The 24,880-nt window shown below is 36.1% G+C and overlaps 1 protein-coding gene across 1 annotated transcript; it reads left to right on the top strand.

Moving 5' to 3' along the window:
* The first annotated feature begins 16,166 nt into the window (after positions 1 to 16,166).
* Positions 16,167 to 19,935, top strand: EIR1 (Auxin efflux carrier family protein). Its single transcript, XM_088510596.1, has 7 exons — positions 16,167 to 17,085; positions 17,190 to 17,691; positions 17,927 to 18,197; positions 18,287 to 18,372; positions 18,467 to 18,624; positions 19,074 to 19,150; positions 19,517 to 19,935. The coding sequence occupies exons 1-7, from the start codon at positions 16,354 to 16,356 to the stop codon at positions 19,581 to 19,583; spliced, it is 1,893 nt and encodes a 630-aa protein (XP_088366722.1). The 5' UTR covers positions 16,167 to 16,353; the 3' UTR covers positions 19,584 to 19,935.
* The last annotated feature ends 4,945 nt before the right edge of the window (positions 19,936 to 24,880 follow it).

Genomic DNA, 24,880 nt, shown 5'->3' with positions numbered 1-24,880 from the left:
GTTTAAATCATTTTTTGTAAAAATCAAAAATATCATTTTATATTCTGACCGAACGTTCAAACCTAGACCACCGAACGTTTGATAAAACCCTAGCCTCGAATGTTTTCCTTAGGACCACCGAACATTGGATGTAAACCCTAGAACCGTTAGTACAACAGTACACCGAACATTCGGGTATAATACACTGAGTGATCGATCATCTATGAAAAGCAAATTTAACCTATTAACCACCTTTTTCAGCCTTATCCACCCATCCACTCATATATAAAGCAAACGCCACGACCCTTCAGACACCACCCCTTCCCCATGTTGCACCACCATCAAATTCTTGAGAGAGAAAGAGATCCTAAAGAGAGAAATGATTGATTTTGGTTCTAAAACCATCATCTCTAAGGTAAGTCTTGAACCTGAACTCATTTTCATGTTATTTATATTCCACCCACATGAATTGACATGCTTTGTACAAATTTTAAACATACCTTAATAGTTTAATAAAATTTCCTTTCTTAAAAGTAAATAGTTTTCAAATGAATCATATGTCAAACGTAACTTTCTTTCATATCAATTTCATAAAACTGAGTACAAGATATAGAGATACAAGGAATTATTTTAGGAAGCTATTCTATGTCTGTACAATATTCACGCCTACAATCATGTTTATCCCTTGAATGAAGGGATTCCTAAATCTAAGATTTCCACAACTGGCTGATTGCAAGATTCACGCTGACAGCTAATTGTGGGACTCACGCCAACACTCCCCCTCAAGTTGGTGTGTAGATATCTCTAACACCTAACTTGTTAAGTGAGTCATTGAAGTTTCTGCTAGAGACTGCCTTGGTAAGAATGTCAGCTAACTGATCTTCAGATTTAACGAAAGGGAACTGAATGATCTTCTCTTCCAGGTTCTGTTTGATGAAATGTCGGTCTATCTCCACGTGCTTGGTGCGGTCGTGTTGAATTGGATTGTGAGATATGTCGATGGCAGCTTTGTTATCACAGAATAAATTCATTGCAGAACCAGGAGGAAAACCGACCTCTGTTAGCAAACCTCTAAGCCAAAGAAGCTCACATAATCCTTTCGCCATGCCTCGGAACTCAGCTTCAGCGCTGGATAATGCTACCACCTTCTGCTTTTTACTCCTCCATGTAACTAAGTTTCCTCCCACAAATGTAAAGTAGCCTGAAGTCGACTTTCTATCCAAGATATTCCCAGCCCAGTCCGCATCCGTGTACCCTTCAATATTCAGATGAGCATTCTTGGAGAACATTAGTCCTTTTCCTGGTGATGACTTTAGATAGCGGAGAATTCGAATTACGGCACCCATATGGTCTTCACTCGGATTATGCATAAATTGGCTTACCACACTTACGGCGTAAGCAATGTCTGGACGAGTGTGAGATAAGTAAATGAGCTTCCCCACTAGTCTTTGATACCTCACCTTATCGGCTGGCACCTGGTCCGAATATTCTCCAAGCCTATGGTTCTGCACAATCGGTGTATCCACAGGTTTACACTCTAGCAATCCCACTTCCGTCAATAAGTCTAGTACATATTTTCGTTGAGAGAGGAATATGCCTTTTCTTGACCTTGCCACCTCTATTCCCAGAAAATACTTAAGCCCTCCCAAGTTCTTCATTTCAAATTCAGTAGACAATTGTTCTTGCAGCCTTGAGATCTCATCAGCGTCATCCCCCGTAATTATCATATCGTCCACATAGACTATTAATGCTGTCACCTTGCTTTGTCGGTGTTTCAGGAAGAGAGTATGGTCAGAGTTACTTTGGTGATAGCCATACTTCCTCATAGCTGAACTGAGTCGGCCAAACCATGCTCGCGGTGACTGTTTTAGTCCATACAATGCCCTCTCCAATTTACAAACAATTTTGTTCCCAGCTGATCCTGTATATCCTGGTGGAATATCCATGTATATCTCCTCGTCAAGGTTGCCGTGAAGGAAAGCATTCTTCACATCGAGTTGATGTAGTGGCCAGTCCAAATTTGCTGCAAGAGAGAGTAAGACTCTAACGGTATTCAGTTTAGCTACTGGTGAGAAGGTTTCTGAGTAGTCTATGCCATACGTTTGGGTAAAACCCTTCGCCACGAGTCTTGCCTTGTATCGGTCAATTGATCCATCAGCCTTGTATTTTATAGAGAACACCCATTTGCATCCCACTATTTTTTTTCCTTCCGGTAATGGGACCAACTTCCAAGTATTATTTTTTTTTTAAGGCTTCTAGTTCTTCTTGCATTGCTTGCGCCCACTCTGGATCAGATAACGCCTCTTCAACACTACTGGGAATATGGCAGGAGGATAGTATTTGAGTGAAAGTCTTGAGTGGCTTGGACAGACCTTGAGTAGATACATAATTTGCAATTGGGTACTTGGACTTCCTTCCTTCTTCATCTGGGCTGTATCTGTTCGGTGGTTTCCCACGATTGTGTCTACAAGGCAACACATAACCAGTAGGGGAATCCAAAATATTAGCATGTAAAGGTGTAGCAGGAGTACTTACCTCAGAGACATTCTCAGGAGGAGGAGGGTCTTCGGGTACTGAGGAGTGAGGGGACTGAGGGTACTCTGTATTTTCTGCTTCTTCATTTTCAGCTTCTTCGGCTTCTTCATTCCTCAATTCGACATCTTCAATCTCTGGTGGTACCTCATGCGATTCATCCTCTCTATTTCCCGTTCCATGCTTACCTACGGGGGCCATCAACCAATTCGTCTCTTCTACTTGAGTCTCCCCCTGAAGGGAAGAATTGGGTACCAGTGAAGGATAGAAATTCTCGAACTCAAAGAATGTAACGTCCATGGTGATATAGGTTCGATTGGTAGTGGGGTCATAGCACCGGAAGCCTTTTTTATGTAAACCATAGCCCAAAAATAAGCACCGAACAGCACATGGGTCCAATTTGGTACGTTGATTCTTGTGGAGGTGGACAAAAGCAACACACCCGAAAATTCTAGGAGGAAGCATCAATATTGAAGGAAGGGATATATGAGTAGAGAGGATTTGTAAGGGGGTTTTAAAGTGTAAAAGTTTAGATGGCATACGGTTGATTAAGTACACGGCAGTAGCTACAGCATCCCCCCAATGGCAGCTCGGCACCATTGCTCCAAGGAGTAGGGCACGGGATGTTTCCAAAATATGCCGATTTTTCCTCTCGGCGACACCATTTTGTTGTGGTGTGTGAGAGCATGAGGTCTCATGGAGGAGGCCATGTTGTTGGAAATAGGCCTGAAATCTGTGGTTGATGAATTCGCCACCATTGTCGGAGCGAAGAATTTTTATCTTGGAAGAGAATTGAGTCTGAACCATGGCATGAAATGCTTGAAATATGGTGAAAACTTCGTCTTTGGTTTTGAGCTGATAGAGCCATGTCATTCGAGTACAATCGTCGACAAAAATTACAAACCAACGGTGACCAGAGGTAGTGGGTATCGGGGATGGTCCCCACACATCGGAGTGTATCAATGCAAATGGAGTAGTAGTTTTATTCAAGCTAACTGGATAAGAAACTCGTTGGCTTTTAGCCTTGATACATGTATCACATTTAAAGTCCACAGTCTGCAAATGGGAAAATAAAGATGGGAGTAGATGCCGGAGATAGCCAAATGATGGGTGCCCCAAGCGCCTATGCCATAGCCAAATCTGCCGTTCATGACTACTTGTGTGATGGTGCATGTGATTTGCTTTGCCTGGGCTGAAGTCATCAAGGTAGTACAGTCCCTCCCTCTTAGTACCACGCCCAATAATCTCCTTGCTGAGAACATCCTGAAGAAGACAAAAAGTAGAGTATATCAGCACAACACAATTAAGTTCTTCAGTAACTTGACTCACAGACAACAACTTGTTGGAGAGGGAGGGAACAAGAAGTGTGTGAGCTAGAGAAAGAGAAGGAGACAGGGGCACGGTTCCAGCCCCTGTGACTGGGTAAGTGGCCCCATTGGCATTGGCAATGCAAGTCCTTCGTGGCTGAGTTGTGTTGGAGAAGTCATTTGGATCAAATGTCATGTGATCCGTCGCTCCGGAGTCGATAATCCAGGCATCATCATTCCGACTAGTAGGGCTGCAAAAAACTTGACCACAATTACCTTGATCTGAGGTTGAGGTAGAATGTTCAACCAAGGGAATAAGAGAGAATTGGGATCCAGCCGTGGCTACCGCTGCTCGACCTGGGATGTCTTCAGTTCCAGGAGCATCTCGTTTCTTTCGGGCTTGTAATTCGTGCCACCAGTCTGGGTAACCATGTAATTTGAAACAGGTTTCCCGAGTGTGTTTTGTACTCCCACAGTGAGTGCACTTATTCCCATCAAAATGACCTTTGGAGCGTGAGGAGGACCCGAACTTGTGTGACTGGCCAGATTTCACGCCTTTGATGGCCATAACAGCACCACTAGCCACTGCTTCTGCTCCCGATATCATCACAGATTGTCGGAGATCTTCCCTTCGAATGTGAGCATATGCCTGCTCAATTGAAGGGAAAGGTTTCAGGCGAAGAACATCGCTCCGAACATGATCCAATCGATCATCTAGTCCGTCAAGAAAAGTGTATACTCGCTCCTCCTGTAAAATGGAGTTGTAGCTTTGTATGTCAATTTCACATTTCATTGGATTCGGTCGACGAAAATCGATCTCTCGCCACAAACCCTGTAGATCGTTATAGTATTTTTCTATAGATCCGCCTGCTTGTTTCATTCGAGATACACGACGTCTGAGTTCATATACCTGCGAGGTGTCAATTCCATCGAAGTATGTTGTGGCAGCAGAATCCCATACCTGCTTAGCCGTTGGGTAGCGAATAAAGTTCACGACCAAGGAATGGTCCATGGAGTTGATCAACCAGCCTTTCACCATGGCATTCTCAGTGCGCCACTTACGAAAGGAAGGGTCAGTTTCTGGTGGTTGGGGGTAGTCTCCATTGATGTATCCCAGTTTGTCTTTTCCTGAGATGTACATCTCAACAACCTGGGACCATAATCCATAGTTGGAACCATCCAACTTGATGCTGATTGGTACCATCGGGGAATCAGTGATGGGAGAGGAGGAGGTCTGGACCTTTGACAAAACCTCCGTCATTTTTGATGTTAGACTATCAAGGATTTTTTCAGTGGAGTCAGCCATGAAGGCCGAGCAAAATCTTGACCCCTGCCTGATCAAAAAACAGGGAACCCAAGATCATGCTCTGATACCATGTCAAACGTAACTTTCTTTCATATCAATTTCATAAAACTGAGTACAAGATATAGAGATACAAGGAATTATTTTAGGAAGCTATTCTATGTCTGTACAATATTCACGCCTACAATCATGTTTATCCCTTGAATGAAGGGATTCCTAAATCTAAGATTTCCACAACTGGCTGATTGCAAGATTCACGCTGACAGCTAATTGTGGGACTCACGCCAACATCATAAACACACCATTATTTTCTAAAGTTCAACACGTTGATATGATTTAACATATTTCTATTGATCTATTAGGAGCTTTAGTTTAAGTATGATATGTGTTAGGTAGGAGCTTTAGAATCTTACATGCATTCTGGTACTCACTGAATATTCGACCCTTGATGACCAAATGTTCAACTATCGTGGACCGAACGATCGATGTCAAGCCTGAAATGTTCGGTGATGCCCATAAATGGATAATTAAGGTGTTAACAATGGTTTAGCGTTGCATGCATAAAGTAGGTTCTTGAGGTACTATATGTAATGTTAAAGTATGTTTCATAGTAGCAAGGAAAAGTTGTAGACTTGCGCAATTATTTGAGGCTTAACAAGTTAGCCGCATTTAAAGCAAGAAAGTTTGCTAAAATGAAGATGCTAAGCGAATATTTCACAGTACTAGATTTGGCTAGTAATTACAATACTGTTGGAACCTCTAGGTCTATAATTGACTATGCTACTAGAATATTTTATGATTGTAGAAATATCAGATCATGTATTTCACTTTTTGCTTGTATTTACCCTGAAATGTTAATGGGTAATTCCTCTAGCCAGTTACCAGTAAACTGAACTTGAGGAATTGCCAGTAACCCTACCAAGATGGATCAAATTAATCAGTTCAAATTTTGAGGGCGTTACAGAGTCCTAGGTTAGTTAGATTTGTTACTTAGTAGAGTTAGATTCCTAGTCTAGAGTTAATAAAGTGAGTCCTAGTCCTAGTAGGCCATTTAGATAATTTAGATTAGTAATTCTCTTTATAACCAGTAACCATTGCTCCTCTATTGAAAGGGGTAATTATTAATGAAGAAGAATGCTTGAGAAATTAATCTCCAAACCTTGTGTTTATAAAAGTTTAAGTTTCTTCATAATCGAAAAGATATAGGTATTGTAAAATTAAATGGGTGGTGCAAAAATTCTTATTGATGCTAAATAATATTAATCCAAACAATTAACAATAAGATAAATAGAATACAATAAATAAAAAAATAGAGCATGGAAAAATCTCACAAAGCTATAGAATCACGCAAGAGCGTTGTCCTTAAAGGTTGATTTCGTTCCTCCCGGAGTGTATAACTCGGTGCGATCGGATCTCTTGACACGCAACCTCCCAGGATTAGATTATAGCGTCTACCTTCGTTAAGAACACACTTTCAAGTAACGAAGATCAAATGAACAACCCTTTCTCAAATTGAAGAGGATGAAAAATTAAGTAGCAAATAACTCTATTTTTTCTCTTTGGTAACAAAGAAAAATTCTGGAGCATGAAAATGAAATCTCACAAAAAAGTAATATTTTTTTATAATTATTTTATCAAAGTTGAAGACTTGCTTATATAGACATGGGGAAACTTTTTCTTTTAAAACACATTATTATGCAATCTATGTATTAAAGAACAAACGGTCATGAGATCAATGTATAAAACCAACGGTCAACATATTTAAGATAAACGGTCAACAAATCATCAAACGGTCAACAAAGCTTGAAGACAAATGGGTTTTTAATTTAAGAAAACCAACGGTAAAGAATTAAAGCCAGCAGCTAAAAGAACTTGTAAATATTGAAGACAAATGCTTTTTAATTTAAGAAAACCAACGGTAAAGGAATTAAAACCAGCAGTTAAAAAACTTGTAAAAGGTTTTATTATCTAACGGTCAAAACTCATGAATAGATTTTATGTTGAATGGTCAAAAATTAATAGATAAATAAAACCAATATTTGTAACATTACAACAATCCCCTACATGTTACAAATATTAGAATAGAAGGAGATTGAAAGCATGCATCGATGTGGTACCTGAAAGTTTTAACCACAACTAGGATAAATAAGTAAGAACTTAATGAATTGTGGTAGAGTTAGACTATTTTAACCAAATTCATAAAGTAAGCAAACTTATCACCCACATAACTTTCTCCAAAAGAAATTTAATAAATAAATAAGAATTAACAAAAAATAAAAAATTGGGTTGTTCTGCGGGTTGGCGCCTTATACAGGCCATGCGCCCCTGGGTTTCATGAGTGCTCTAGAGACCTACCCAAGTCTCATAGGAAGCGGCACCACCTCCACACTCACATAGGTGGTATCCATCAAGAGTATGTGCAGGTAACATCCTATCCCAACAGGTAGGGACTATGGAACCATTAAGAGTTTTAAACTCATCCTTAATCACCCTGCATCTTTGTACTGTCTTACACCATAGGGATGGACTCATCAACAATCTTATCAACAAGATAGTGAAATAACATAGAATGACAGTACCACACCATGATCACTTGTGACTTCGTTTCCCATTAAACCTCATTTATGGGATCTCCAATCACAGAGGTTGGGTATCCATCACAGTGTCATCATTTGGATATTAGTCCTATCCCCCTCGATGTTTCACTCACCAGCCTTCTTGCTAGTGGCTTGGTCAAAGGATCTGCTAAATTCCTTTTTGACCTCACAAAATCCATGGATATTACACCGGTCTCAATAAGTTGCCTCACAATATTGTGCCTTAATCGGATATGTCGACTTTTCCCATTATAGATCTTGCTCTTGGCTCGAGCTATGGCAGCCTGGCAATCACAATGAATACAAACAAGTGAAACTGGGTTAGCATATAAAGGCAAATCAATCAAAAGGCTCCTTAGCCATTCAGCTTCAGTTCCAACCTTCTCCAAGGCAACTAATTCTGCCTCCATTGTGGATCTTGCTATGCAAGTTTGTTTGGAGGACTTCCAAGATATAGCTCCTCCTGCTAATGTGAATACATAGCCACTGGTAGGCTTTAGTTCATCTGAATCAGAAATCCAGTTAGCATCACAATACCCTTCTAATATAGTATGAAAACCATAATATGACAAACTATAATTAATAGTGCCCTTTAAATATCTCAACAATCTAGAGATTGCATCCCAATGCTCAACACTAGGATTATGAGTATATCTACTCAATCTACCGATAGCTTATGCAATATCAAGGCATATACAGTTTGTCAAGAACATTAAACTACCAATGATTTGTGCATATTTCTCTTGTGAAACACTATCACCATGATTCTTAACCAAATGTATTTGAGAATCATATGGTGTAGACATAGGTGAATAATCAAAGTGCTCAAATCTTTTTAGCATCTTTTCAACATAATATGACTGAGATAAAGTAATACAATTATTATCTCTAAGAACTTTAATGCCCACTATAATATTAGCTTCACCCATGTCTTTCATATCAAAATTAGATGAAAGAAATCTTTTAGCTTCATGCACAACATTCATGTTGGTTCCAAAAATAAGCAAATCATCAACATATAAACAAATAATGACACCTTCATTATTACTAAACTTGCTATAAATGCATTTATCTCCACCAATAATAGAATAAGCATTAGACAACATCACTTTGTCAAATTTTTCATGTCATTGTTTAGGAGCTTGTTTTAATCCGTACAAAGATTTCACCAATTTACAAACTTTGTGTTCTTGACCGGAGATTACAAGTCCCTCTGGTTGCTTCATATAAATTTCTTCTTCTAAATCACCATTTAAAAAGGAAGTCTTAACATCCATTTGATGTACCACAAGTTTATAAATAGAAGTAATAGCAAACAATATTCTAATAGATGCAATTCTAGTAACCGGAGAATAAATGTCAAAATAATCAACATTTTGCTTTTGCTTTTGCTTGTAGCCTTTAGCCACCAAGTGTACCTTGTATTTATCTATTGTACCATCCGGTTTGAGTTTCTTCTTGAACATCCACTTACAACCAATTGGTTTGGTCTTAGGAAGTAACTCAACAAGTTCCCATGTATGGTTAGATATAATTGAATCTAATTCATTATTAATAGCTTCTAACCAAAAAGGTGCATCAATAGATTTGATTGCTTCATTATAACATATCGGATCATCATCAACAATATAAGTAATAAAATCATTACCAAAATTCATTTCCGTTCTAGCTCGCTTGCTTCTCCTCAATTCTTGCACATCATCAACAATTTCATTAGAAGTAAAAGAAGGTTCATGCAATAATTTTTCCTTATTTTTCAAAGGAAACACATTTTCAAAAAAAATAGCATTTTCATATTCAATAAGAGTATTGTAATCTAAAACATCACTTTTAATAACAAGAAATCTATAACATGAACTATTGCAAGCATAACTAATAAAAACACAATCACAAGTTCTAGAGCCAAGTTTCCTCTTTTTAGGCTCGGGTAGCATAACCTTTGCCAAACATCCCCACACTTTGAGGTATTTAAAACTAGGCTTACGACCTTCCCAAAGTTCGTAAGGAGTTTTACCGGTTTTCTTATGAGGTACTTTATTTTGAATGTGACAAGCCGAAAGAATGGCTTCTCCCCACATGTTAGTGGGTAGCCCGGAACTAACAAGCATAGCATTCATCATTTCTTTCAAAGTTCTATTCTTTCTTTTGGCTACTCCATTAGATTCCGGTGAATAAGGAGGTGTAACTTCATGTATTATGCCATTTTGTTCACAAAATTCCTTAAAAGGATTAGACTCATATTCACCACCTCTATCGGTCCTTAGTCTTTTAATCATTTTATTCTTTTGATTTTCAATTTCAATTTTGTATTTTATGAACATTTCTAAAGCTTCATCTTTGAATCTTAATAAATAAAGTTTAGTAAATCTAGAGTAATCATCAACAAATATCACATAATATTTCTTACTACCTCTAGTCATTGTGTGCTTTAAATCACCCAAATCACTATGTATTAACCCAAGAAGTTCAGTTTCTCTTGTAATAGATTTACAAGGTTTTTTAGTGATTTTAGTCTCAGCACATACTTCACATTTATCCATATTTGTTTCACTTAGTGAATTAATAATTCTGGTTTCTTTCATTTTCTTGATGTACCCAAGATTTACATATCCAAGTCTACCATGCCAAATATTTATAGAATCAACCAAGTAAGCACAAGAAGATGAATTTTCATTAATAGTATTAGCAACATTTAATACAAACAGACCTTGATCTTCATAGCCTTTACCAACAAACATATCATGCTTAGTTAAGGTAACGATGCCACCATCAAATAAAACTTTAAGTTCTGCCTTACCAAGCAAGTGTACCGAAACAAGATTGTGTCGGAAATGAGGAACATGTTAACATCGGAGAGTGAAAGGGTTTTACCCGAAGTTAGCTTTAAGAGAGATTTCCCTTTGCCTACCACAAGCACAGATCTATTGTCTCCAACAATTACCCGCTCAGTATTTTCCTTTATTGGTGTGTAGGAGGATAAGTCTTCTTTATTTCCACAAATGTGCCTAGTAGATGCAGAATCAATCACTCATCCTTTTACTTCCGTGGTCATGTTAGCTTCGGTTACGACAGCTACAATGATCTCTTCCACTTCCGTCACATTTGCCTTGTTTTTTGATATTGATCCTTTGTAGTTATTGGTGGTCCTCTGCTTACATACCGCTGCATAATGACCTGTTTTGCCACAAACAAAACAATTGACCTTTTTCTTTTGTATTAGAGAATGAGATGTGTTGAATCTTTTCTTATTATTCCAAGGTTTTCTTTTGGACTTATGGTCAAATTTTTTGTAGTGTTGTGGAGGCCTACTAGATCTTTCTTCTACTAAATTAGCTTTGGAAATAATTTCCTTAGCTTTGTTAACCTTTTCCAAAGACCTATTCCTCTCTTCTATTTTAATATGCACCATGGTTTGTTGAAGACTCATGAAAGTCTTATTTTGTTTAAAATGGAGTTTATACTCCTTCCAAAAGTCAGGTAATTTTTCAACCAGACACTGTGTCATAAAACTTTCGGGTAGACCATCACCCTCTTTGGCTAATTCAGCAACTATGTTATGAAACTCATGAATTTGAGAAGTAATACTCTTTTCATCAGTCATTTGAAAATGTAAGAAATTGCTTGCAGCAAATTTCTTAGTATCCTCATCCTCAATCACATATCTACCAACTAATTCATCCCATAAATATCTAGCAATAGTAAAATGGCAATAAACATCAAACAATTCATTAGATAAAGAATTCAATATAGTATTCACACATAATGTATTAGCCATTTCCCAATCTCTTAATTCTTTGGATTGTTCTTCAGATTCCTCATCCGGTCTAGGCTCAGTTAAAGCACTAGAGATTTTTGTAAAGTCTAAAACTGCAAGAACCTTTTGTTGCCAACGTTTAAAATTATTTCCATCAAAAGATTCAATTTTTGTAGCATCTGGAAGAACTTTAGCAGCAGCAAGAATTCAAACAATTAACAATAAGATAAATAGAATACAATAAATAAAAAAAATAGAGCAAGAAAAAATCTCACAAAGCTATAGAATCACGCAAGAGCGTTGTCCTTAAAGGTTGATTTCGTGCCTCTCAGAGTGTATAACTCGGTGCGATCGGATCTCTTGATACGCAACCTCCCAGGATTAAATTATAGCGTCTACCTTCGTTAAGAACGCACTTTCAAGTAACGAAGATCAAATGAACCACCCTTTCTCAAATTGAAGAGGATAAAAAATTGAGTAGCAAATAACTCTATTTTTTTCTCTTTGGTAACAAAGAAAAATTCTGGAGCATGAAAATGAAATCTCACAAAAAAGTAGTATTTTTTGATAATTATTTTATCAAAGTTGAAGACTTGCTTATATAGAAATGGGAAACTTTTTCTTTTAAAACACATTATTATGCAATCTATGTATTAAAGAACAAACGGTCATGAGATCAATGTATAAAACCAACGGTCAACATATTTAAGATAAACGGTCACCAAATCATCAAACGGTCAACAAAGCTTGAAGACAAATGGATTTTTAATTTAAGAAAACCAACGGTAAAGAATTAAAGCCAGCAGCTAAAAGAACTTGTAAATATTGAAGACAAATACTTTTTAATTTAAGAAAACTAACAGTAAAGGAATTAAAACCAGCAGTTAAAAAACTTGTAAAAGGTTTTATTACCCAACGGTCAAAACTCATGAATAGATTTTATGTTGAATGGTCAAAAATTAATAGGTAAATAAAACCAATATTTGTAACATTACAACAATAGGTTCTCTTATGAATCTAATATGTTACTAGTGGGTGCACATTAAGTGGTATCAGAGCTAGGGTAGAGGTCTGATTTTTCTCGAATGAAACACTTCACATCTTTGTTAATTTCGTCTCATGGTGTGTAACATTGGAAACAAATATTTGCTTTGACTTGTGATCTCTCCATAGCAGCATCAACATAGGGCGATCCAAGAGTAAGAGCACAACCTATGAGGATTTCTTCCTAGAATCTTGGCTAGTGACATGTTCGATTACTCAAGGAAACCTGAAGAATTAACACAAAGGATGAACAATCTGGAGTAGTAGGTGAAATCCCTAACTGAGGGACAGCAAGAGATCAGGGAGGAGATAAAGGCACGCATGATTGGAATTATTGATCTCTTATCTACCCAAGGGAAGACACAGCAAGAAGGGTAAAGGAGAAGACTACGACCACCAGCTTCTTTTCACCTAGAAGGAGAAGCTCAATAATGGTACCAAATTTAAATGCGAGAAAGGCAGGAGATAACTTGGGCAGAATATACAGGATTATTAGAAGGAACAAGAAGGAACTATCAAGGATTACTAAGCCAAATTTGAATCTTTATTGTCCCAAATAGGGACATTATCCCCAACTCAATAGATTAGTTGTTCTATTAGTGGCTTGGAGGAATCGATATAGGCGGAGGTACTACGAGGAAGGCCAAATAATATCTCCCTATAAGCCATTGGTTTAGCAAGAGTCTATGAAGCTAGAAACAAAGCCTTAAGGAGGACGACTCCCCCTCTGATTTGTGGCAACCCTAGAATAACCATCTCCAACTACGACAAGCTTTGCTAATCAAGAAATTAACATCCGAGGAACTATGAGAGGCAGAAAATGGGATTTTGTTACAAGTCCAACGACAAATACAGCCCAAGCCATTGCTGCAATCGTCTCTTTATGATAGAAGCGTGTTTGGGAGAAGATGATGATGATGTAATTTTCCTGGAGTTAGAATCCAAATTTTAAAATCAAATAAACCATTTAATTCAAAATAATGATTCAGATTTAAGAAATCTACTCAATAAAATACCTTAAAATTTTAGGGATCTTGATTGTTCCCAATAGAAGTGCAAGAGGAGAAAAGTAAAGGATTTGCACGTGGACCACGTGCAAATAAAAATAAAATATCTGCCTGTAGCAGTAGCAGGGACCAGTCCTGCAAGCTTTATTATATAAGACAAGTAAGCAGGAACCCTGGATCACTCAAAATTGCCCAACTCACGTGCATAAACGAGTGGAGTGGCGAGGAGTAAGGTTCATCTGCAGTAAAAATACAAAATAATGTACAATATAATTTATTGCATATCAATCAATCTGTACGTGTATGTATATATATTTTTACCCTTTTTTTTTTTAATCTTTTTTCTATTTTCTTTTTTAATTAAGGATGGTAACTTTTGATTTTTTTTTTTTTTAACGATCATTTTAGAAAAATATTTATATATTTTTCTAACGCAATAAACTCTCAGTACAATTGACTGCATATGTATGTAATGTAACCTAGACAAATGATAAAAACGGATAATAACAAATACGTATGAAGCCATAGTGAATAAGGCTAATATATTCATGTCACTACAAAAAATGAATTTTTTTTTGACTGGGTGTTTTTATGTGTTTGGTGGCCTGACTTGTTACTAAACTTTAATGACGTGTCATTATTGATGTGTGTTAGGCGTTGAAATTTAGGGTATCAAAAAACGAAGATTTTTTGACATGTCACTATTTGACACGTCAATAATTATTGACGTGTCAAAAAGTGCACGTTAAAAACAATTATTGACGTGTCAATTTCTGATCACCTCCTTCAACTTCAACTTCGAAAAAAAAAAAAGGAAAAAAATGGCCACCACAGCAGCTCAAACCCACGACCACAAGGTTGTGCTCTAGTGCCCTACCAACTGAACTAGATTGACTTTGTTAATAGCCTTCCCCCATACCAGTTCTTATCGGTTAAAATGGTTAACCGATAACAAATGGCTAACTAGACCAAACCGATAAGAATTTCGGTACAAAATTTTTAACCGATAAGTTAAACGGTTACGGTTAATATCAGTTCGGTCGAAACCGGTAGATGACCGGTAATTGGTAACCGGTTAATCTGCCCACCCCTAATTTCTTTCTCTCTCTCTCTCTCCCTTCATTTCTCCAACACTGGACAACACCCAACACCAGCACGCCATTCTCTCATTTTCTCACTCTCTCTCTCTCTTCTTTTCTCCACTTTTCAGTACATTTGGTAGAATAGGAATCGCCCAGAAAAATTGCCCAACAAAATCCGGATGAACCTGAAGCGAAACAAAATAAGACCCATTTCCAAAATCTTTCACTAATGGCCTGGATTTCTAAGAATCCCCTGAAAGATCAGTCTCAAAATCAACCTGAAAAATCAAACCAAACCAACTAGAAAAAGCAAACCCATCAGCAAATAAAACATCAAAATCTCAAACCCAGCATGAAAAAAAAAAAAAAAATCCATATATTCTCTTCTCTTTTTCTTCTTATCTTCTCTTCTTTTTTCTTCTTCCCATCAGAGAGAAAAGGGAGCTGGGGGTACTGGGCATGCAGAGAGAAGAGGGAGATTGAGAGAGGAGAGAGAGTGTTCGGGCCGGACGAAATAAAAGAAGAGGGAAATACTAAATAATAAGAAGATGGAAAGAAGAGGGAAAAAGTTGAATTAAGAGAGATCTCCCACTTCAAATAATTTTATCCCGCTCATTTTTTAGTGACGTATCAACATTTGACGCGTCAAGAAATTCTTGACCTGTCAACATGTAACACGTCAAGAAATTTTTTTTCTTGACGTGCCAAAATGTGACACGTCAAGAAATTCTTGACGTGTTACATGTGACATGTCAAGAAAATATATTGAAAATAATAAGAGAAAATTATATGATCACTTATTTTTTTTAAAATACTATATACTTAAGACCAAGATAATACATATATGTATTAATATTCTAGATTGTTAAACTAAAAAACACTTTAATTTTTTAGTTTATAATACTCCTACAATATTGAAGACGTGATATATATATTCCAATTAAATTTTGAATCAGGTATAATTATACATGTATATATACAATTATACATATATATTATACATATACTAATTAAATTTTGTTATCTAATATTTTTTTAAAACAAATAATTAATATTATTAATTAATTAATTTTTGACATGTGAAATAATGGCACGTCAATAATTATTGACGTGTTATTTTCACACGTCAATAATTAATGATGTGACAAAAAGTGTGTTACTGTAGACACGTCAAAAAATCATCTTCTTTTTATAGTGTGTGGATGTGTATATTTACATGAATATGTTAAAAATCGATGACAAAAATTGTTGCTTGAAAGAAGAAGAGACAGAGGAAAAATATATATATTAAAAAAAAAAGAGAGGGAGAGAGAAATAATAAATAAATTATATGGTTTAAAACGCTTACAAATATATAGTTTATGACCCCCACATGACATATTTATTTACGTGGATTCGGACCTTTCACACAAAAAATCATAATCCTGTCTCGACAATATTATAAATAGAAGTTATATGTAATGTAAAGATTATGTAGCAATAATAGCAGACTATAAACCTTATATACAAAGTACATGTTCTGACAGAGAGGTTTCTCATTTTGAAAATAATTTCTTTCTGCGTTGCTGTCGAGGCTCTGTTCCTTCGGGCATCAACCCATTTGATCTTTCAAAAACCCCACCAATCTAAACAAATAAACAGAGAATTCTACACTCTATAACAGAGTTTCTTCTTCTTCCTTCCTTTTTCACTTTGAACAAGAAAACCCCATCTCTCTCTGTTTCTTTGTTGCAGATAATTAATTAACCATGATTAAGGGAAAGGATATTTACGAAGTTTTTGCAGCCATTGTGCCTTTATACGTTGCTATGCTATTAGCTTATGGCTCCGTCCGGTGGTGGAAAATCTTCACGCCGGACCAGTGCTCCGGCATCAACCGTTTCGTCGCAGTCTTTGCCGTTCCCTTACTTTCCTTCCATTTCATCTCTTCCAACGACCCTTACGCCATGAACTACCGCTTCATCGCTGCCGACTCCCTCCAAAAAATCGTCGTTCTTTCCGCTCTCTTTCTCTGGCAAGCCTTCAGCAAAAACGGCAATCTTGAGTGGCTCATCACTCTCTTCTCACTCTCCACCCTCCCCAACACTCTCGTCATGGGCATCCCCCTCTTGAAGGCCATGTACGGGGATTTCTCCGGCGATCTAATGGTGCAAATTGTGGTCTTGCAGAGCATTATTTGGTATACTCTTATGCTCTTCCTGTTTGAGTTCAGAGGTGCAAAGCTCCTCATTTCCGAGCAGTTCCCGGAGACCGCGGGCTCGATCACCTCCTTCAAGGTCGAGTCGGATGTCGTGTCGCTGAACGGCCGAGAGCCGTTGCAGGCGGATGCCGAGATTGGTGAGGATGGAAAGCTTCATGTGGTGGTGAGAAGATCAGCTACATCATCTGTGGTTTCTTCTTTCAACAAGTCCCATGGACTCAATTCTTTAACCTCCATGACCCCGCGAGCGTCGAATCTCACCGGCGTAGAGATCTATTCGGTACTGTTTCATTAGATTTACTTATTTAATTAATATTTTAATTCATGACCTGATCGCTGCTTATTTCATTAACTTAATCATTTGATTGATATTCTAACGTACAGGTACAATCTTCGCGAGAGCCGACACCGAGGGCTTCGAGCTTTAACCAGACGGATTTCTATGCCATGTTTGCCAGCAAGGCACCCAGTCCAAAACATGGATGCACAAACAGCTTCCAAGGGGGTTTAGGGGATGTTTACTCATTACAGTCTTCAAAAGGGGCAACACCAAGGGCTTCAAATTTTGATGAGGAGATGTTTAAGAATGGGAAGAAAAGGGGAGGGAGGAGTATGAGCGGTGAGCTCTTTAACGGCGGTTTAGTTCCGTCTTACCCGCCTCCAAACCCGTTGTTTTCCGGGTCTACTAGCAGCGGCGGTCCAAAGAAGAAGGATAGTGGTGGTGGTGGTGGTGCAATGCCTAACAAGGAGCTTCACATGTTTGTTTGGAGCTCAAGTGCATCTCCAGTATCTGAAGTGAATCTGAGACATGCAGTTAATAGAGCTGCCTCCACTGACTTTGATCCTTCCAAGGCTGCTCTTCAATATGAAACTAATGCATCAAGAGGTGAGCTAAAATAAATAACCCTACTATACCCCCAACCATATTTGTCTCTTTGTGATTTGCATGGAAGTTGACAGAAGGACTTCTTCCAACATTATTAATGAAATATGCTTGTTCTTGTGAACCCATTAATCCTAGATTAATGTCTCTCTCTTTTTTCTTTTTCTTTTATTTATTTATTTATTTTTTGTCTCTCTGGTTTGAAAATTGAAATGTCTGAGGTAACTTTGATATACAGGTATGAATGATTTAGGTGAAAATATGAGTCCAGCAAGGAAAATGAGTGGTGAAGAAATAGAGGAAGGATTGAAGTTCCCCACAAGTGGGTCTCCTTACACATGCCAGAAAAAGGTGGAGGTGGAAGAAGTGGATGGAGCAAAGAAACACCAAATGCCTCCAGCAAGTGTCATGACTAGGCTTGTGCTCATCATGGTTTGGAGGAAGCTTATAAGAAACCCTAACACCTACTCAAGCCTTTTAGGCCTTACGTGGTCCCTCATTTCATTCAGGTAATTAAGCACCTTAATTTATTTTGATATCATGTTAAATCAGCTTATAAAAAAGGATAAATTTAATCATTTAATTTATATTTTACCAGATATCACATCCAAATGCCGTCCATCATAAAAGGATCCATTTCGATACTATCCGATGCGGGATTAGGAATGGCTATGTTCAGTCTAGGTAAGTCACTTGGGAATATTAATTAATCAATTAATAATCTATTTTCATAGTAATAATAATGTGCTTAGTTAATGTTTGGTTAATAACATATCAGGTTTGTTCATGGCTTTACAACCGAAGCTCATTGCCTGTGGAAAATCCGTGGCAACGTTTTCAATGGCTGTGAGGTTCTTGACTGGCCCAGCAGTAATTGCTGCAACCTCCATTGCTGTCGGTCTTCGTGGTATTCTTTTGCATGTTGCAATTGTTCAGGTGCACCATCTTATAAATATTCCAAGTTTTATCTTTTGTATAAATCGTTAGAGATAATATGTAGGTTGTCCCACATTGCCCAAGTGAGGAGAGGCTTTGGCCATTGGCTTGTATAAAAGCCTAATCATCTTGTTCAACGTTGCTAAAATAGAAGGTCCATTCATAATCTCTTATATATAAATAAGAGAGCATTCTTTGTATCTAATGTGGGACAAGAGGAGGAAGCTTTTATACAAACTAATGACCGAAGCCTCCCCTTACTTGGGCAATGTGGGACAACCCATAAATGACATATTATCTCTAGCATAAATAAGGTCATTCAAAGATATGCAACGTTAATTAAGTTGATATATCCAAATTGTTAAATAGAAATAAAAATTATATATAATTATGTTTCACAATTATCTATGCATGAAAGACAAAAATTGACCTTGACTTCTTGTACTCAGGCTGCTCTTCCCCAAGGGATCGTCCCCTTCGTATTCGCCAAGGAGTACAATGTTCACGCGAACGTACTTAGCACTGCGTAAGTTTTTATTTTTTTTTATTATTATTCCAAATGCAAAACAAGAAATAATAACAAAAAATAAATATTATTTAATAGACTACGAGACTACGGTGTAATATTGCTACCTACCCATTTTTTTATTATTTTAAAATTAATGTGCCTTTTAAGATTACAAATAAATAAAAAGATAGTATGCAACATTACTCTACGATTATCATGCATACAACTGAAATAACGTATTAGTGAAAATGATAAGCTTTTGAATAATAAAGGCTTGTAAACAAAATATTTTTACTGCCACGTTATTCCTATTATATGATAGTCGTGTAAGAGTATAATAAAAAATGAAGTTGGCATAACTTATGGTGTTGTAATTTTTTGCAGAGTCATTTTCGGGATGCTTGTTGCGTTGCCCATAACAATCCTCTACTATATACTTCTGGGCCTGTAATAACAGATGTACGTGCACAACAGATGGAGGCAAGGGAAAGCATCTGCATGCATGTAAAAATCCAAATCAGGCTGAGGTGGATGGGAAAATTAGAAGAATGCCATTGGATTCAGTGCGTATAACAAATAGATCTCCATTGTATTTTAATCTTTTAGGTCTTCTTTTGTCGTTATTAATGTTGTTGTTTTTTTTTTATTTACTTGGGTATTTTTCGGGTTAAGTATACAGTTAATTAGTTAGCATAGAGTAATTAATATAGAACAGACCATGTGCAATGTACAATGGTTGAATTTTTTTTATTTGTATTTGGGTTTTTGCTAGCTACACCAATATCAAAGAAACTCTTTGCTTTCATTTGACTCTAAAGCCAATTAGTTTAATTTGCTTAATGTGTAAATTAATCAAACTGAAGAATCTTCATGTGTTTAGTTAAAAGAAATCAAGAAAATGATTAAACAATCGACGTGGGCTTCAATTTGTCGGTTGCACGTGAACACTAGTATAGAGTTCAATGAATTGTTCCAAACTCGACCTTTTAAAAACATTGCTTTACGGCCGGGATCTTAATCTGTGCATGATATATATATAAAATTTAAAACGTTGAAGCATGTGAGGCACGTAGTGATCGAAAGGGACCTTGCTCTTCAAGTCAAATTGAATTTGGCTTCTCATGCATTGAACTATATAGTACTGTTATATATTGCAGATAATTAATGATGTTTGACTACAAAATTGGCTTTTGTCTGTTGCAGTACAATGGTTAGTACCCAAAATTCTTTTGTATAATAAGAAAAAACATAAAGGCATTGCATTTGAAAAGAGACATGAAATGACAAGGGGCACGTCACAATGTTCCAAAACAATATACTGATCATGTTGATCCAATACACCCCCTCAAACTCGACATAGGTGAGTGCATGTTGAGTTTGAGTTTGAGTTTGAGTAGAGAGAACCAATATATTGTTGGGTGAGAATATATTCTGCGAGTTGAATCTGCCTTTGAGCCCTTGAATCCAAGGGTGGTTTAAATGGCGATATTTTTGAATGCAAAATAAAATTTGACGTTTGAAGAGGTGGCTAAAGCTCTCTTATCGCAAGAAACGTAGGGAAAGTCCGTCAATTATCAAGCTAATGGGCTTATATATGGAGAGGTTTGAGCAAAAGTGTGGAAATGACTTAACTAAGGGAAAGAATGGCAGAGGTAAGCAGTCTCAATCTAACTCACTCTTGGCAAAAGATGAAGAATCTCGGTCAGATGCAAAAGATGTAGAGTATTATTATTGTTACAAGAAAAAGGGCAAGAAGATTTTGAAGGGTGTTGAAACAAGCCTTGGAAAATAAAAAGAATCAAAAAAGTTTTGCAGATTCAATCAATGTTGCCAATGACAGTGAGGTTAGCAAAAATCCTCTTTCAATTTCCTCAGGTATAAAATCTCTCATAGATTCTTAGGTTTTGGATTCTGCTTACTCATATCATATGTGTTAGAATAGGTAGTGGTTTGACATGTTTAAATCATATCATATGCGTCAGGAATAACCCTACTCTTGAGCAAAAGGCAAAGAGAAATATTGCCGAAAAACCCCAAAGATGTATGGATCTGAAGATATTATTTCTTTTGTTTCTTTAGCTAGTAGCAGAGATTGATTCATTGTCTGTACAAAATGGGATGTTGGAAGCGGTGAAATCACTACAAAACAGTAAAGTTTGGGAGTTAAAATTTTTCAAGGAAAAGAAGACAACAAGGTGCAAATGAGTTTACAAGAAAACAAAGTTAGCTGAAAAAGTTTTATAAATGACCAAACTCACAATAATCGCTGACGGTAATTTCCTTTTTCACCTCTAGTCTTTGTGAATTGTAATTGTCCTTAAAAAGCATCAACGAAGACAGTAGACACACAATACTTGTGGGCCCACGACCTTTTAATATTGTCTTTTTGCTATTGTGTGTAATGATAGGGGTCAATAAGTTTCGCATATTTGGCCTATATTCCATTACAATCAACCATTAGATTTGTAAACTTATGTAGATCCAATATAAGTCAATGGTAAATCCCACAAATCCAATGGTTAATTGTACGGCCGTACGGGAATATAGGCCAAATATGAGGAACTTATTAACATTTAGCATTTCTCCTGAAACTCTTTCTTCAAGTCCTCCTAGGTGTAAGGGCATGTTTGTGATTGCGTTTGAGGGGCTTAAAAGTGTTTTTAACACTCAAAAAGTCTGTTTAAAGAAAAGTACTCGTTTGATAAAAAAAATTAAAAACGCTTTTAAGAGTTTAAAAAGCTTCAAAATGGTCAAAAAAACACTTTTGGCAAAAACTTAAAAATGAAAGTTTTGTCCAAAAGTTCTTTTTGATTTAAAAACTCTATTTCTAAAACACAATCCTAAACAAACTCTAAGTGAGTATTGCTAACTTGTCGTGCTTATAAAAGGCTTCTGGTTTGACATACACCATTGTGAAAGAGTCACATAATAATAATAAAATGATAACAAAAATGTTAATTATTCATCTTAAGTTTTTTTTTTTTTTTTGGCACAAGTTTAATTTTGTCAAAAGTGTGTTTTGGCCATTTTTGAGCTATAGGGATTCTTAAAAGCGCTTTCAAATTTTTTTTACCAAATTAATACTTTTTTTTTTCAAACAGATTTTTTTAGTGTTAAACGTACTTTTATTTTAATTAATTTTGCATTGATAGAATGAATTTTCAGAGAAACTAGAAGCTTTTGGAGGCACATGAGAAACAAATTAAAAATACATCAAATTCCAAAGCAGATAATTCATAATTACAATATTAAAATTAATTCTATCCAACAATTGAAACATGACATAAACCCATTGGGATTGAATCAAAACAAGCATGTACGTGTTAAGGTTCCTCAAAATCACATCAATACCATCCCTACATACCATCCTATCATTGAACATTTTCATAAATATGAAAAAAAATAAAATAATTAATTGAACAAAATTAGACCATTTATTTGTTGGTACAGCCAAAGGAGGGTCCTTTTGTGTTTGTGAGTTTAAGATTTGGATGCCATCTCTCAGACATTTCTTTAATAAAGAACAAAGGCTGAAGAATTCCCGTATACCATGTGCCCGACACCATGCATCCTCTGACACCAAGAACTCCATATCACATGTGAATCATGTGATTGCTTATGTGAATCAATCCAATGATAATTTATAACATTTCTTCACCTGTTCCAATTTCCAAGGTCAAGCAGTTCAAATTATATATATATATATATATATATATATATATATATATACTAATTAAAAATACTTATTTGCATTCTAGCGTCCATCTCGCATCTATTTTCACTGAGTTAACATATTTTATCCACCGTTGATTTTTTGGTTTTTTTTTCTTCTTGTTTTTAATTAAAGATGAATGAAACTTGCCGACTTATCAGAAATGTATACGACATCAACATCATAATACAAAGAACAATAGTATTTTATTTAGCTACGAATATGTCAACCAGTTCCATGAACAATTCCCATTAAAAAATCTCACCCTGATGCAGAATGAAGAAATAATATTAGTTTAGACTTTAAAGTTAGTATTATATTGTAAGAGTTTTTAATATTTAATTTATATTTTAAGAGTCTGTATTTAATAATGAGCTTGGCCCAAAAGTCAGTCACATTAAAGTTAGGATTTAGTCTATTTAAGCATAAGTCTTAATTGTATTTGACAGACTATGATTGATAAATAAATAGTTATTTTGTTTTCTAAAAATTGTGATTAGTCTTTTATGTGATGAGACTCTACGTCTTAGGTGAGACGGCAAATTTATTCAATTGGTGAGACGCCAATCTTTTATTTTTATTTTATTCTTCATCCGTGCTACATCACACCCTTATTGAATTGAAATATATATAAATCAGAGTAATGTTGGTCGTACTAAAAAATTTCCAAGCTTACATTTTAACAAGTCATGAAGTTGTCAAACAAAGTTTATTATAAACTAAGTTCTCCATGATAGATTTGGCTCATCCAAGACAAGTCATGTGCTCTACTATAATTTAGAGTTTCTTAATAAACTACAGAGATTAAAGAAATAGATAAAGACACAAACATTAGTAGTTTGGTGCATGATCTATATTTACATATAAAAGTCTTAAAGACTATATATTTTTTTATTAGTTTGATTGTGTACAAAGCTCTAATTTATAGAGCTTTACACGTAATTTATTAATCTTCTTTGTAAAGATAAAATGTCTTCTCCAGTACTGAACCAATAGATCATGACTTCAAATGTAAAGCTTCCCAACAGGTGATTTTAGTTTTTCTTATAAAGCAATTTGAGTATAAGAACCCATTTGGGATTACGTTGAAAAACAAAGATTTTGGAAAAAACTAGAAATAGCTTTTCAGAAAAAGTCTCAAGTATGCACCTTCAAGTAATTATAATTAATTTTTTAATTGATGATATACTAATTTAATGCAAAGAGTGTATTAGAGAAAGAATATTATTCTTAAGGGCCCGAGGCTTGCAAGATGCCTCTCCTTTTGAAGGGCTGACTTGCTATAAGTCAGTTAGAGTACTTTTGTATGCCATTGTGGGAAAAGCATATTAGGTATTACGTTAAGGAGCTTAAAAAGTAATTTGGCTCTCTCAGATGGCATATATTGATCGTGTTCTTGAAAAACTCTTATGAAAGATTGTGTTAGAATATTTTAATAATAGATCTGTTCTTTCTCCATAGCGTGTAAAAAATTTAAAAAAATAAATAAAAAAAAATAACAATGATATACTTTCAATATTCTCTGGACATACTTTCAATATTTGCTTCGCAAATCTCCTGTAGATGCTCAAACATATGAAAGAAAACTGTGTTTTGTGTATGTAGAGAAACTATTACTCTCAACTCTAATTTTCACATAATAATCACTTAGTAAAGCGTAATGGGCAAACTTCACTTATATATAGGGTGTGAGTAAATGGCTTCCTCACGTACCTACAAAATTGGCCCATCTCATTATGGGTCTAAAACAAAACAAATGATTATACTAGTCCACCCAAAAAGAATAAATACGACAGATTGTAGACTAGGAGATGTGTCTATTATAAAAAGGCACAAGTTCAACAAAAATCAATGTCCGAAAATGACATTGAAAAGGAATCCATGAAAAATATCATGTATGTGTGAGCCATTAGGAGCTTCATGTGTGCACAAATTTGCACAAGACCAAACAGAACCTATGTTGTCAGCATTTTTAGCAGGTTTCAGTCTAATTTGGATTTTGAACATTGGAAGGCAGCCAAGAAAGTGATATGGAG

This window comes from Corylus avellana, chromosome 9 (genome assembly GCF_965113065.1).
Source record: "Corylus avellana chromosome 9, dhCorAvel1.hap1.2, whole genome shotgun sequence".
In the NCBI taxonomy this organism is placed as follows: Eukaryota; Viridiplantae; Streptophyta; class Magnoliopsida; order Fagales; family Betulaceae; genus Corylus; species Corylus avellana.
Note: the sequence above shows the minus strand (reverse complement) of the source record. Positions and strands in the feature narration are given on the sequence as shown.